Raw genomic sequence first — 14,870 nt, 5'->3', positions numbered from 1 at the left:
AGTATGATTTAAGGGTTTAAAACACTTTTTTTTTTTTTTTAATAACTAAGGTGTCTGGATTAGTTTACGTGTATTTTAACTAATTCTCAAGAGAATCTATTTCACAATAACATTTTGCTGTAGCGGTAAATTATGAGCAAATGTATTACTTTTACACCCAATGGGAATCGAACCTAGGACAATTTAAAACACTTTCCATTTAGTAAAATGAGGAGAAGTTCCAAGAAAATACCCAATTTCTACTTTTTTTTTTTTTGGAATTTGAGGTTTTAAATTTAAAATTGGGTGCTTTTAGAAATAATAATAATAATAATAATAAAGCATCAAAATAATTTCTTTTACAAAGTTGAACACTTTTTCCAATGGAAAATTTATAACCCTTGATAATTTCAAAATTTATTAATATAAGAATAAATTAATTATAAAATAGAAAATGTAAATAATTCTTTAACTATTATGTCTTGATATAAATTTATTAAAATCATGTATATAGATAGTTAGATTTGTGTTATAAAATATCATTTTAATCCAATATAATAAATCTAATTTAATTTTTCATTTTAATAATAAATCATTACCACCCGTTCAATACAATTTAATACTTTAAAACGTTTGAATTGACTAAAATAAATATATTTTAATATAAAATTATTTATAATATAAAACTATTTCAAAGCGTGTTGAAAGTCATTTTGGTTGTAAATTAAATATAAATTTGATAAACCCATATGATAGATAAATAATTTGAAGGAATTTTAATATTAAATTAATTAAATTGATAGATTAAATAATAAAAAATTATAAACCATGTGCTAGTAAATTGACCCAAATTTAAATAGTTGAAGGGGGAGATTAAAATAAAATAAATAAATTTATTTTTGTATATTCGAACGCGTGGGACAGGCCCATCAATCAGAAATGGGATAACGACTGGTGGTCGTCCATCAAACGTCTTTGAATTTACTAGGAATCTTCTGATTGAAACAACACGTCTCCTGCACCGTCAGATTTATTGACTTTTTCCTCATTTGTACTCTTTTGAATTTGTCCAGACGCCCACGTTGGTTTTTCGCCTTCTGGATGTACACGAAGAAAGATATTCTGACTCTGTACGACCGACACAAATGTCGTTAGCAGGGTATTTTAGTCATTTAAATTTTACAGGATATTTATAGTACAGGTGGACAAAAAAATACGCTAGAACTGGAACGATCGGGTACCTGGACATCGATTCCGGTTCTTACCCAGAATCGATTGCCACAAGATCATAGGTAAACGTTTCTGGTTTTTCATAGTAATCTTGTTATTTACCATGAGATCTTCTCCATGTGAGCCTAATAGAGTTGATCTTTACCCAGTTTTATATAACTCACTCTTAAAAGCAAGGTCAAGTTACGAGAGAGTCCAACCACATATATATACACCATAACAATTTACCAAATTGATGATGTGCGACAAATATAACTTCTAATTATATCAAAATATTTTGTCAGACCTAGAATGATAATGGTATAATTTTTTTTTTTTAAACAGCGTGTCCGGATTGGCTTACACACACCACGACTAATTATTTTAGGAGACTAACACAACATCCCACCGTCAATCATTATGATCACCCACTTAAATTCTGGGAGCTAGAATAGTGATATAGTTTTGTTTCTTGATTGATTCATAATAATATCGAATTTAGGGTGAGACTCTATTGGGTATTTTCAAATGTTTGATATTATTTCAGGGTAAACACTAGAATTTTTTAGAGATTTTTTAACAAAAGTTGTGGCTTTTGACAGGCCACAAAGAGATTAAAAAAAAAAAAAAAAATAAGAGATGAGCTAGATGCATGCATCTATCAAATGGCACTAGAAATGTTACCTAAATCCAACATTATTTTAAGGTCAATAAATAAAAAAAGAGCAAAAGAATGCTGAGTCAGTGCCCACATCATCTCAGAAGTGTTCTTGTTATGTGTTCTCTTGCTGTAGCCAATGCCTGAGATAGAGTCTGCAAAAGGTACAACACGAAACACGTCAGCATCCACATCAGTTGACCGATCGAGTCCACAATACAACATACGTATAAATATTACACGTACACTTATGAAATGTCATAGAAGACGTGATAATTCAAGTGAAGGAGTTACAAAGTGAAAGATATTAGCAACCATATCAGTTGGCCGAGTCTAGAATACTGCAAACGTATCATGTTATTCTTACAATAAGACGATAAAACAAAGAAATGAAAATACAAACGTATCATGAATATACAAATAATATGATATGTCGCATAAGACTTGACGGAACTAGTGGAACTTGTGAGTTAAGTAAGTTAAAAGGTGTTAAAAAAGGAATGGTGGAGAGATGGTATTAGTGGGGTTAGTGTTGTTGCTTGTCTGTCTCACACCAATGGTCAATTTCAAGAATTTGATTATTTGATTTGATTTAGGCCAGATGGTGACTAAAATTTATTTATAATTAAACTTATTAAGCTGCAAATTGGGAGAAAATTGCATCACCTGTTCAGCCAAGGGTGCTCCACCACCATCCATGCTGTGTATTGCTACCTTCCCTGCAATCACACTTGCGTCTGTTTCAAGTATAATTCTGCAAAAATCAAAGGAAACTCATGAATATTTTCTGGGTCACGATAGAGAAATTCAAACGGATGGAATCCGATACTTATAGTTCACTTAAATGTGAGATCAAAGTAGGTGATCAAATAACTCGAAGACGTAGGGTGTCCTCCCGTCATTAGTAACTTGATTATGTTTAGATAATAGTTGACAACAATAACAACAGTAAACAATCCTTCAAACCTGGAGGTGCCAAGGCTAATTCATGAATTAGTACATGTTAAGAACTTAATTCGATGATCTATCAATATGGCTCAATGACTTGAAGTAGGATATCTAATCGATCCATTTTCGACGATTTTTCAGCTCCAATATTGGTTTGTATGAAGAGATATTTCTCGAAAATCTTCGAGTTTTACGAGTAATTTTACACGAAAAGCACATGGAATCTACTTATTTAAAACTAAGTTAATTGCAAGAAGATCTCAAGTACACACCCTTGATCAACAATTTCATCAACGCATAAAAAAATGAGATCCAAGTTCTTAAGTGCCTCCCTTTTGTCAACATTGGTCCTACATTACAGAAAAGCGAGAAGAATTTAGTTACAGTTTTTCGTTTTTCAAAAACCAGTTTTCAGATACGATTTTCAAAGTTTATGTAAAAAATTAGAAAATGAAAATAAAAAATTGTTTTCTCAATTTTCTGTAGCTTTAAAATTGTAAATTATTTTTTGAATATTATATCAAACAGAAACTATTAAAAAGCGTAACCAAGAGTACCTTAGAAGAAGCGTGATTGCATCAAAGAAACCCTGGAGCACGCTGGTTAAGAGAAGTTCATTTTCATTTTCACCTCCGGTCACGAAGAAGTGCAAGTCCTGGACAAACTTATAGACAACAATGTTGTTCTGAAACATTGCAATCTCAGCTGCATATGAACACATATACATACATTTTAATTGTCGTGATAAATGTTAAAAGACAAAATTTTCAATAAAACATTATCACATCGAAGATTGCAAAATTTTGTTTTTAGCATTACATAAATACCTTCCATCCGAGCATTTGTTTTGAGAGTCTTTATGAACACATTTTTTTCGAAAGCTAACTTAGTACCATTTGTTGGCCAATCATCGGAGAAATACTTCACAGCGACGCGTTTCCCTTCGGAGTCGAGAAGAAGAATGTTCTTCACGGAAGGGCAGCAATCCTATAGAACATTAAAAGGAATCGTGCCATTAGAATAGAACAATAACCCCAAACTAGGCCTAAGTCAGATTTATGTTTGTAATTGAAGAAAGACGTAAGATTAACCGTTATATTTAACAAAAAAAATTATAACCCACCAAAGAGATTATGGAGTTTAAATCATCCAATAAAGAATCATCCCTTGATGATTCAATTAGAATTTTTTTAAGAATTTCTAGAATTTAATCAAACAAAAATTACATTGTATGACAATAAACCCTAATTTCCCAATTAATCTAAAATCAAATAAATTTCATGTGATTCAAAATACAATAAAGATTTGGTCAATAAAGCTTACAATTTTCTTTTAAAAAAATTGAAATTGTTTTTTTTCCTCTATTATTATTATCATTATTTATTTCAATGAAATAGAGCATCTAAAAACCGAGTAAATAGAACAGAGCTATTTCAGATCAATTCTCAACAACACAAATAAAAAGTCATCCTGTTTAAACAATGTTTGGTTGCCCAGAAAATAATATAGAATCCCATATTTATGTTTTCTTGGTTGTATAAAAAAAATGAGGATTCATGAAACATAAAGCTCCAAATTCTTTGCCTTTCTTATATTTCCTCTTCCACAAAACAGAGTACATAAAAACAGAGCATATACAAACGGAGCCTCTATGAAGAAATTGAATGGATCAAAATAAGAAAGAGAGACTCACATTAGAGGCAGAGAAGTGATCCATTTTTGATGGAGTTTTGAGTGAGGAGATGAAACAGCGTTTGTTGTTAGCCTGCTGGAGCGCTATTTATATGTAATTAGGTAAAGGGTAGTTTTGTCATAAGTGATGAAGGGTAAGAAGGTAAATTATGGATAAATATCGATGTATTAGTTCAGGTAATTATCATGGGAGAAGAGGTAGCCGATATATCTGCAATAGTAAAGAGGATATCTGCTTTGCTAGAACCAGTTTTACAGCACATCATGTCATTCCTTTCATTCAAACAAGTTTCTCAAAGTAGTATTTTTTTTTTTTTTTTTTTTTTGTTCTTACCCAAGGGTGTCCATTAGCTTGTAAGTGCCTCGACAATCTTTAGAGCCCTAAAGTTAACGACAGATAAGCTTTAGTGACCCACCTATTAGTAGAATTAATCCCTCGAACTTTGAAGTTAACGACCGAATAAACCTCTAGTGGCTATCCTATTACAGGGAGGTGAATCAAGAGTCCTAGTTGACTACTCGGCCATCCACTAGTGGTTTGTCAAACTAGTATTGTGTCTACAACATGGGAAAAGTCCTGGCTTACATTCCTGGTTTTGGAGCTTGAACTTACTTCATGTTGTGGAGAAAACACTAATGAACCAGCGCACAATGAGATAAAAATGCTCTCACTTGACTTCTTGTCTATATGCCTGAAGAAATGGATTGTTCATCCACCAAAGAGTTGAATATGCTATAGGATGTCACGTCAAAGAGTTGGAATAGATAGCCCTTTTTTTTGCTGACTTGCAGTACAGTTTGCCTAATGGTTTATGTGTGGAATCAGTAGATGTGTTAAACTTCGCTGGAACTTGAGTGATTTGAGATGGGAGAAGCATTGGGTGTCCATTCAGTTTTTACTGATGGGTGGTGTGCCATACTACGGGAGATGAAGATATCTATGTATAAGGATATTAAATCTTTAGCTTTCTCTAGAGCTCCTATATGGATAACTGGCTCTGCAACCAATCTCTAAATTTCAATGAGGGTTTGGTTGAAGTCAAGTCTGAGACTCCTAATTTGAGTAGTATATTCAACTGTAGCGGTGAAATAATCTCTTTCCCTTTCGGTGGTTCTACTCTACTGGTAGCTGGCCTTTGTTTCTTCTCAAAGAATATTGACACTCAGTGGCATTGTATATCAACTCTAGTTCTCTTCTTCTTTTGATGTATCTTGTCAAGAAGGTGACTTTTCCGGAGGAATTGAGGCAAACCATATCACCTCTATTTTGCTGTGTAGAGCATTTCAAATTTATAATATATAGACAGATTTGCTCTAGTTCTACAAGAATAACTGGATATCGGAGAAAATTTCCTGTTTGAAGAGTTAAAACACATATATAATCAATGACAACTGAGTGTTGGTTAAGCAGAGACGGAGCCAAGATTTTGTTTCAGTGGGGGCAAAGAAAATTAAAATATATTTTAGGTTTCAGAAAAATAAAATAAAGGTAGTGATAATGTTGGGATTTTAGGCTACTTTGCTAAATAAAATAACACATAATAGAAGGGTCAAATATAAATTTTATTGAGAAATATTCTTGTGATCAATCTCATTATGTGTAATATATTTATCTTCCTACTTTAGAATAGGTAGAATATTGTAATATATTTATCTTCCTATTTTAGAACATCAACCTCTGTATATATTTGTGCTATTCCCGTTGAATATAAACACACAAAATATTACACAGCAGATTGCTTATCATTTTTCTCTAGTTTTTACAAATTTTTCCAAGGTCAGTGGGGGTATGAGCCCCGACTCACCCCGTACTGGCTCAATCCTTGAGGTTAAGTGCAGTGATCCTTAACACAAAGTGTTATGAGCGGTGGTTCACATTACAGGCAAAGTCATTGTAATACTACAAGTATAGGTCACCAAAGACTTGAAAGAAGCGCATAATAGACAAGAAATATAATGGTCTTACTATAATTCTTGTGCCTATTTATTTTAATGTCTATAACAGTCTTTTACATGCTTATAACAATATTATTGCAATTTACTTGTGTTTCAATTTGTGTTATTCTTTTAAGGAGCTAATTTATGAGGGAGAGATTGGTGAATGCTGCAAAACCGTTCCCGTATCATGTCAAGATATGGAGACCTTAATATTAATAGAGTAATGTTAATGTACAAACTAATTATACAATCTATTATTTACAAACTGATGTAGCAACTCTGCATGTTTGACATATCATCTACCCTATTTAAAATATCTCTAATTTAAAATCATACTTTCATATTAAAACACGTCAATTTGTATAAGTAAGTTTATATATATAATATTATTCAAATATAACATGTAATTTGACGTGATTTGAGGATTTCCTAATGCAATTGTTGCGTAGCAACAGCCCGAAAATTCTTGTAGTGTATCCAGCTTAAAAACCACCATTGTTACGATAAATGAGAGAAATAATTCTTATATGATGTGAATATATTAGTTTGTTTTGCTATTGACTTGATATTTTGTGCAATATATTGTAGATTGAGTTCACACTAATTAATTGGCAAATGAGAACAGAAGAGTGGATGACTCAACCGCTAAGAAGCATTTTGAACCATTGATTCTCCTCTATATGATTTATGGGCTTAGTTGCTACTGTCTTTCTAACCTTGTTTTATAACTTTCTTTAATGAAACTTTTCTAAACTTGTTATATAAAAGCAGACTTATCAAGGAAAAAAAAATAAATAATGACCTTCTACCTACCAATTTGAACTGTATTTTTTGGTTTAAAAAATAAGGTAGGGTTAAATTGCTAAAAGTGATCGATAGACAACCGATAGACAATAAGGTAAGGTTAAATAAATGTCTATCTGCTGGTTATTGGTCACTCGAACGACAAAGCTAAATTTCTGTTTTTCGGGGTCTATCCGTGTCTATCAGATATAATTTGTTTTGTTTGAGAATATTTTTGAGCAATAACTAATCAATATAGTTCAACACAAAGGTAATCAATAGTCAAATCAATAAACCCTTATTGGACCGACCGATAGCCAAATTTCGTTATCGGTATAAAGAATCCTAAAACATAAAAATTATATCCAAAGGAAACTGATAGACCCTTATTGGTGACCAATTCATTGATGTCTATGGATTGTCTATTGATCATTTTTGTGTTGAATATATATACGTGTACACCATATAACAAATGGGAAAATGCTCGTTTGGCATCTTTAGGGTTTTCTAATTATATTGTCTTATTTTGTTTATTGCTTCTTGCATATCCAGTGCATACATTGTCATATAACAAAAAAGGATTACTATTTCTGCATTGGAGGCTCATTCGTCTTTGTAAATGCATTATTAAATTGAATGACCGAGTTACAATTGGAAGACATCCCTAGAAATTCCTCATGAAGCTCAGGAAGTATGCTAATGGCATAAAGTCTATTTCCCATGTGGCCAACCATTGGCTTTTTTTTTGTTTTGTTTTGTTTTTTTATTTTTTTGTTTTATGACTGGAGGTATCCGAGCCTGTTTACATGTATCTTAACTAATCTTTCGGGACCTTAGAACTACCGGCTGGATAAAAGCTCTAGTGACTATCTATATTAGCACCCGATGCGGCACTTGAATTCAAGATCTTTTGAACAATACATCAAAGAGTCCCTATCAACCCATTGAGTCCCTATCAATCCATTGTTGATGTCTTTCATCTACAGTTTAATTGGTTCTTTGGAATACTTTTTTTTTTTTTTTTTTTTTTTTCAGTATATGTTGTTGTAATACAATTAACCAATAATAAAGTAAGTGAACTCGGTTATCGGCTTCTCACTATGTCGCAGTTGTACTACAACAAGATCTTATTTGCGATTAAGTGACATTACATTCTTTAAAAGGGGAAAAAAAATAAAATTTCAAACAGCTAATTCATTGCCAAGTTGAGTTTTTGTACAATGAGATGACAATAAGAGGGAGATACATTTAGAGCAAAATATAATATGTGATGATGGCAAAGCCTAAGGGCTGTAAAAAGAAGGGCCACGCTTGCATTTCCATCCCTCAGGTTCATAATTTGCATACTGAATGCCCAAATGGCCCTTCTTGTGCTTGCCGATGATGGGAACTTGAATGGCCTCACATGGATTGCACCCATAACACTTGTGTACACAGCTTGGTGGAGTTGACCCCATTTTGGAATATCCTTCTTCATTTATGTTCTTAGTACCCTTCAAATTAAAGAGTTGAATCAGTAAGTATTTATGGTGTTGGCTGCTTGTAATTAATGACACAAGTGGAGAGATGAAGAGAGGGAGATGTAAAACAATAAACCTGTTTTGAGTTCATCTGTGTCTGAGTTGAGTGGATTCTGGCCTGTGATTGATCAAGCATTCAAGTAAGAAACTGAAACTTTTCTTTTCATGAAGAAGTTTTCAAGTTAAAGCCAAACAAAAAATCTTTTGGAGAAGATGACAAGGGTTGTGATCATTGTGTGCAAAGAGTTAATATTGACGCTTCACTTGACAAAAAAACCATTAAAAGTGTTGCAGTTTTGGGTTAAAATAAGCTAGCCTGGTTGATGAGCAGCTGGAGGAAGAGCATCATTTTGTTAGAACCGGTGTTTTTTTTCCTTTGTTTAACCCACTTGGATACCGTTTTAGAGTGAGACTAATTTTGTTATTAAAATGAATTGTGTGCTGTAGTCCAGTAACTCTGTAACACAAACGCAACCTTACCTCTCTGTTTTAAAAACTAGAACCCGGCCGGCCATTTGACTTGACCGTATTGGGTTGCACTTTAAATACATATTTAAAGTGCAACCAATCGCACTATATCTGCATAAAAATGCACACCATATAGCCACTGGAAATGCTCAGATTCTTTTTGTAAATTCATTTAATGATTGATGAATTACATTGGAAGACATCCTAAGAAATTCCTTATGAGCTCAGGATTTAAAGTATGCTAATAGTATAAAAACTAGTTTTACCGTGCCTCTCAACTAATCCTTCAAGACCTTGAAACTATCGGCAAATAAAACTCTAGTGGTTTCCTACATTAACACAGGATGAATTCAGAACCTCGTAAATAATATGGCTTCAGAGTCCCTATCAAAGACCTTTGATATCTCCATCTACGTTTGTCTTTTCATTATTTCCTTTGTTTAGCCTATATATATATCTTTGTATTTAGGTTAAATCATATTTTTTGTATTCAATTGAATTGTGCAATATCAATGAAACCCTAGCCTCCTCTTTTTATTATTTTCTTTGGATTGTTTAACAAGACTCACATTAGAGGCAGAGAAGTGAGCCATTTTTGATAAAGTTTTGAGTGAGAAGATGAAACAGCGTTTGTTGTTAGCTTGCTGGAGCGCTATTTATATGTAATTAGGCAAAGGGTAGTTTTGTCATAAGTGATGAAGGGTAAGAAGGTAAAATCATGTTAGAATTTTGGATAAATATCGATATATTGGTTCAGGTAATTAGCATGGGAGAAGAGGTAGCCGATATATCTGCAATAGTGGAGAGGATATCTGCTTTGCCAGAACCAATTTTACATCACATCCTGTCATTCCTTTCATTCAAACAAGTTTCTCAAACTAGTATTGTGTCTACAACATGGGAAAAATCCTGGCATACATTCCTGGTTTTGGAGTTTGAACTTACTTCAATGTGTGGAGAAAACACTTATGAACCGGCGCACAATGAGAATAAGAAATGGATTGTTCATCCACCAAAGAGTTGAATATGCTATAGGATGTCATGTCAAAGAGTTGGAATATGATATGCCCTCTTGTTTCTGCTGACTTGCAGTACAGTTTGCCTCAAATGGTTTTATGTGCTGAATCAGTAGATGTGTTAAATTTCGCTGCTGATGAAGTCATTGAGAATATACTTGCTGGATGTCCTTTGATAAAGGATCTATGTTTCCAGTATTGTTAAGGTATCGAACGGTGTAACACTGAGGAACTTGAGTGATCTGAGATGGAAGAAGCATTGGGTATCCATTCAGTTTTTACTGATGTGTGGTGTGCCATACCACGGGGGATGATGATATCTATGTGTAAGGATATTATATCTTTAGATTTCTCTAGAGCTCCTATAATGGATAAGTTGCTCTGCAACCGAATGTTTTCAATGAGGATTTGGTTGAAGTCGAGTCTGAGACTATATTCAACTATGGCGGTGATATAATCTCATTCTCTTTCGGTGGTTCTACTCTATTCCAAATAATGTTTGACACGTTATTCTAGAAATATTAACGTATTTTTTAATTATTTTTAGACCTCATAAAGTTATTAATTTCTAAATACCCCATAAAAAAAAGTTTAAAAAGTAACAAAAACACCCCTGTGATCCATGCTTGCCAGATTCTGACAACCACCGTCGGTGGTAATCAGAATCTACCACAACGGTGAATTACCGATCGAAATTAGCCGGTAATTCACCGATCTGGCAGGAAAAGCCCAGATCTGGCCATCGTTGATGGTCAACGACAGCCAAATCTTAGCCATCGTTGATCGACAACGAAGGCCAAATCTTGGTGGTAATGACGGCCATATCTTTAGCCGTCAGCCACGGTCAAAGATGGCCTTCTTTGGCCTTTTTTGGCCGTCGATGGCCACATATAGCCGTAGATCTGACCTTTTTCGGCCAGATCCGTGGTGGATCTGGCTGGAAAAAGCCATAATGATGTCTTATCGGCCAAATCCAGTCGGTATGTGTCGTTATATAATTTTCTGGTCAGATTCCTACGATAGTGGCCAGCATCTGGCAAAGCGGATGGTAGAGGTCTTTTTGTCATTTTACATATTTTCATATACTAGGGTATTTATTAAATTAGCAAACTTAGGGATTTTTTTATAAATTTTTTAATTTTACCTCATAATACTTTCATATTTAATTATCTAATACTATCTCTAAAATCTTATCCAAAATAATAAACCAGTCGCCCTCTAAGCTTTTTCATTAATGAACACTGACGGATTTGCTCTAGTTCTACAAGAGTAACTAAACACTGAGGAAACTGTTTGAAGAGTTAAAAACACATATGCAATCATTGACAATTGAGCGGGGGTTAAGTAGGGACGGAGCCAGGATTTTATTTCAGTGGGGCCACAAGAAAATTAAAATAATGGTGGTGATAATGTTGGGATTTTAGGCTACTTTGGTAAATAAAATAAAGGTAGCGATAACACATAATAGTAGAAGGGTACAAATATAAAATTTTTCCAAGGTCTATGGGGGCATGAGCCCCCACTCACCCCGTAGTGGCCCCATCCTTGAGGTTAANTACAATAAGACGATAAAACAAAGAAATGAAAATATAAACGTATTATGAATATACAAATAATATGATATGTCGCATAAGACTTGACGGAACTAGTAGAACTTGTGAGTTAAGTAAGTTAAAAGGTGTTAAAAAAGGAATGGTGGAGAGATGGTATTAGTGGGGTTAGTGTTGTTGCTTGTGTGTCTTACACCAATGGTCAATTTCAAGAATTTGATTATTAGATTTGATTTAGGCCAGATGGTGACTAAAATTTATTTATAATTAAACTTATTAAGCTGCAAATTGGGAGAAAATTGCATCACCTGTTCAGCCAAGGGTGCTCCACCACCATCCATGCTGTGTATTGCTACCTTCCCTGCAATCACACTTGCGTCTGTTTCAAGTATAATTCTGCAAAAATCAAAGGAAACTCATGAATATTTTCTGGGTCACGATAGAGAAATTTAAACGGATGGAATCCGATACTTATAGTTCACTTAAATGTGAGATCAAAGTAGGTGATCAAATAACTCGAAGACGTAGGGTGTCCTCCCGTCATTAGTAACTTGATTATGTTTAGATAATAATAGACAGCAATAACACTAGTAAACAATCCTTCAAACCTGGAGGTGCTAAGGCTAATTCATGAATTAGTACATGTTAAGAACTTAATTCGATGATCTATCAATATGGCTCAATGACTTGAAGTAGGATATCTAATCGATCCATTTTCGACGATTTTTCAGCTCCAATATTGGTTTGTATGAAGAGATATTTCTCGAAAATCTTCGAGTTTTACGAGTAATTTTACATGAAAAGCGCATGGAATCTACTTATTTAAAACTAAGTTAATTACAAGAACATCTCAAGTACACACCCTTGATCAACAATTTCATCAACACATAAAAAAATGAGATCCAGGTTCTAAAGTGCCTCCCTTTTGTCAACATTGTTCCTACATTACAAAAAAGAAAGAAGAATTTAGTTACAGTTTTTCGTTTTTCGAAAACCAGTTTTCAGATACGATACTCAAAATTTAAGTAAAAAATTAGAAAATGAAAATAAAAAATTGTTTTCTCAATTTTCTGTAGCTTTAAAATTGTAAATTATTTTTTGAATATTATATCAAACAGAAACTATTAAAAAGCGTAACCAAGAGTACCTTAGAAGAAGCGTGATTGTGTCAAAGAAACCTTGGAGCACGCTGGTTAAGAGAAGTTCATTTTCGTTTTCACCTCCGGTCACGAAAAAGTGCAGGTCCTGAACAAACTTATAGACAACAATGTTGTTCTGAAACATTGCAATCTCAGCTGCATATGAGCACATATATATACATTTCAATTGTTGTGATAAATGCTAAAAGATAAAATTTTCAGTAAAACATTATCACATCGAAGACTGTAAAATTTTGTTTTTAGCATTACATAAATACCTTCCATCCGAGCATTTGTTTTGAGAGTCTTTATGAACACATTTTTTTCGAAAGCTAACTTAGCACCATTTGTTGGCCAATCATCGGAGAAATACTTCACAGCGACACGCTTCCCTTTGGAGTCGAGAAGAAGAATGTTCTTCACCGAAGGGCAGCAATCCTATAGAACATTAAAACGAATCGTGCCATAAGAATAGAACAATAACCCCAAACTAGGCCTAAGTCAGATTTATGTTTGTAATCGAAGAAAGATGTACGATTAACTGTTATATTTAACCCAAAAAAAAAAAAAAAAAATTATAACCCACCAAATAGATTATGGAGTTTAAATCATCCAATAAAGAATCATCCCTTGATGATTCAATTAGAATTTTTTTAAGAATTTCTAGAAATTAATCTAACAAAAATTACATTGTATGACAATAAAACCTAATTTACCAATTAATCTAAAATCAAATAAATTTCATGTGATTCAACAATACATAAAGATTTGGTCAATAAAGCTTCAAATTTTCTTTTAAAAAAATTGAAATTGTTTTTTTCCTATATTAGTATCTACATTATTATTTCAATGAAATAGAGCTCTAAAAAACGAGGTAAATAGAACAGAGCTATTCAGATCAATTTCAACAACACAAAATAAAATTCATCCTGTTTAACAATGTTTGGGTTGCCCAGAAAAAAATAAATAGAATCACTATTTATGTTTCTGGTTGTATATAAAAAAAAATGAGGATCATTGAACATAAGCCCAAATTCTTTGGCCTTTTTATATTTCCTCTTCCACAAAACAGATACATAAAAACAGATCATATACAACAGAGCCTCTATGAAGAAATGAATGGATCAAAATAAGAAAGAGAGACTCACATTAGAGGGCAGAGAAGGATCCATTTTTTGATGGAGTTTTGAGTGAGGAGATGAAACAGCGTTGTTGTTTGGTAGCAATGCGGGGTAGCGCTACGTTATGTAATAGGTGAAAAAGGGTAGTTTGGCATAAGTGATGAAGGGTAAGAAGGTAAATTACGATAAAACGATGGATTAGTTCGGTAATGAATCATGGGAGAAGAGGTAGCCGATATATTGCACAGTAGTTAAGAGGATATCTGCTTTGCCAGAAACAGTTTTTACAGCACATCATGTCCTTCCTTCATTCAAACAAGTTTCTCAAGTAGCATTTTTTTTTTTTTTTTTTCTTATCGGGAGTGTTCGGATTAGCTTGTAAGCACCTCGACTAATCTTAGAGGCCCTAAAGTAACGACAGGATAAGCTTCGTGACCACCTATTAGTAGGACTAATCCCTCGAACTTGAAGTTAACGACCGAATAAACCTCTAGTGGCTATCCTATTAACAGGGGAGGTGAATCAAGAGTCCTAGTTGACTACTCGGCCACCACTTAGTTGTTTGTCAAACTAGTATTGTGTTACAACATGGGAAAAGTCCTGGCGTACATTCCTGGTTTGGAGCTTGAACTTACTTCATGTGTGGAGAAAACACTATGAACCAGCCACAATGAGAAAAAAATGTCATTGACACTCAGTGGCATTGTATATCAACTCTAGTTCTCTCTTCTTTAATGTAAGAAGGGTGACTTTTCCGAAGGAATTGAGGCAAACCATTATCACCTCTTTTGCGGTGTAGGCATTTCAAATTTATATAAAGACAGATTTGCTCTAGTTCTACAAGAAACT

At 33.5% G+C, this 14,870-nt stretch overlaps 1 protein-coding gene and 2 pseudogenes across 1 annotated transcript; 1 reads left to right on the top strand and 2 right to left on the bottom strand.

Annotated features, from left to right (window-relative positions):
* Positions 1-1,941: 1,941 nt before the first annotated feature.
* LOC116109755 lies at positions 1,942-8,664 on the bottom strand (annotated as a pseudogene).
* A 1,297-nt stretch (positions 8,665-9,961) lies between these two features.
* LOC116109754 lies at positions 9,962-10,416 on the top strand. Its single transcript, XM_031395981.1, has 2 exons — positions 9,962-10,198; positions 10,288-10,416. Exons 1-2 carry the CDS (start codon positions 9,962-9,964, stop codon positions 10,414-10,416), a joined length of 366 nt encoding a protein of 121 aa, XP_031251841.1.
* A 985-nt stretch (positions 10,417-11,401) lies between these two features.
* LOC116109753 lies at positions 11,402-14,661 on the bottom strand (annotated as a pseudogene).
* Between the last annotated feature and the right edge of the window lie 209 nt (positions 14,662-14,870).

This window comes from Pistacia vera, unplaced genomic scaffold, assembly GCF_008641045.1.
Source record: "Pistacia vera cultivar Batoury unplaced genomic scaffold, PisVer_v2 Contig59, whole genome shotgun sequence".
NCBI classification, from domain to species: Eukaryota; Viridiplantae; Streptophyta; class Magnoliopsida; order Sapindales; family Anacardiaceae; genus Pistacia; species Pistacia vera.
The sequence above is the reverse complement of the archived record's forward strand: the minus strand, read 5'-3'. Positions and strand labels throughout refer to the sequence as shown.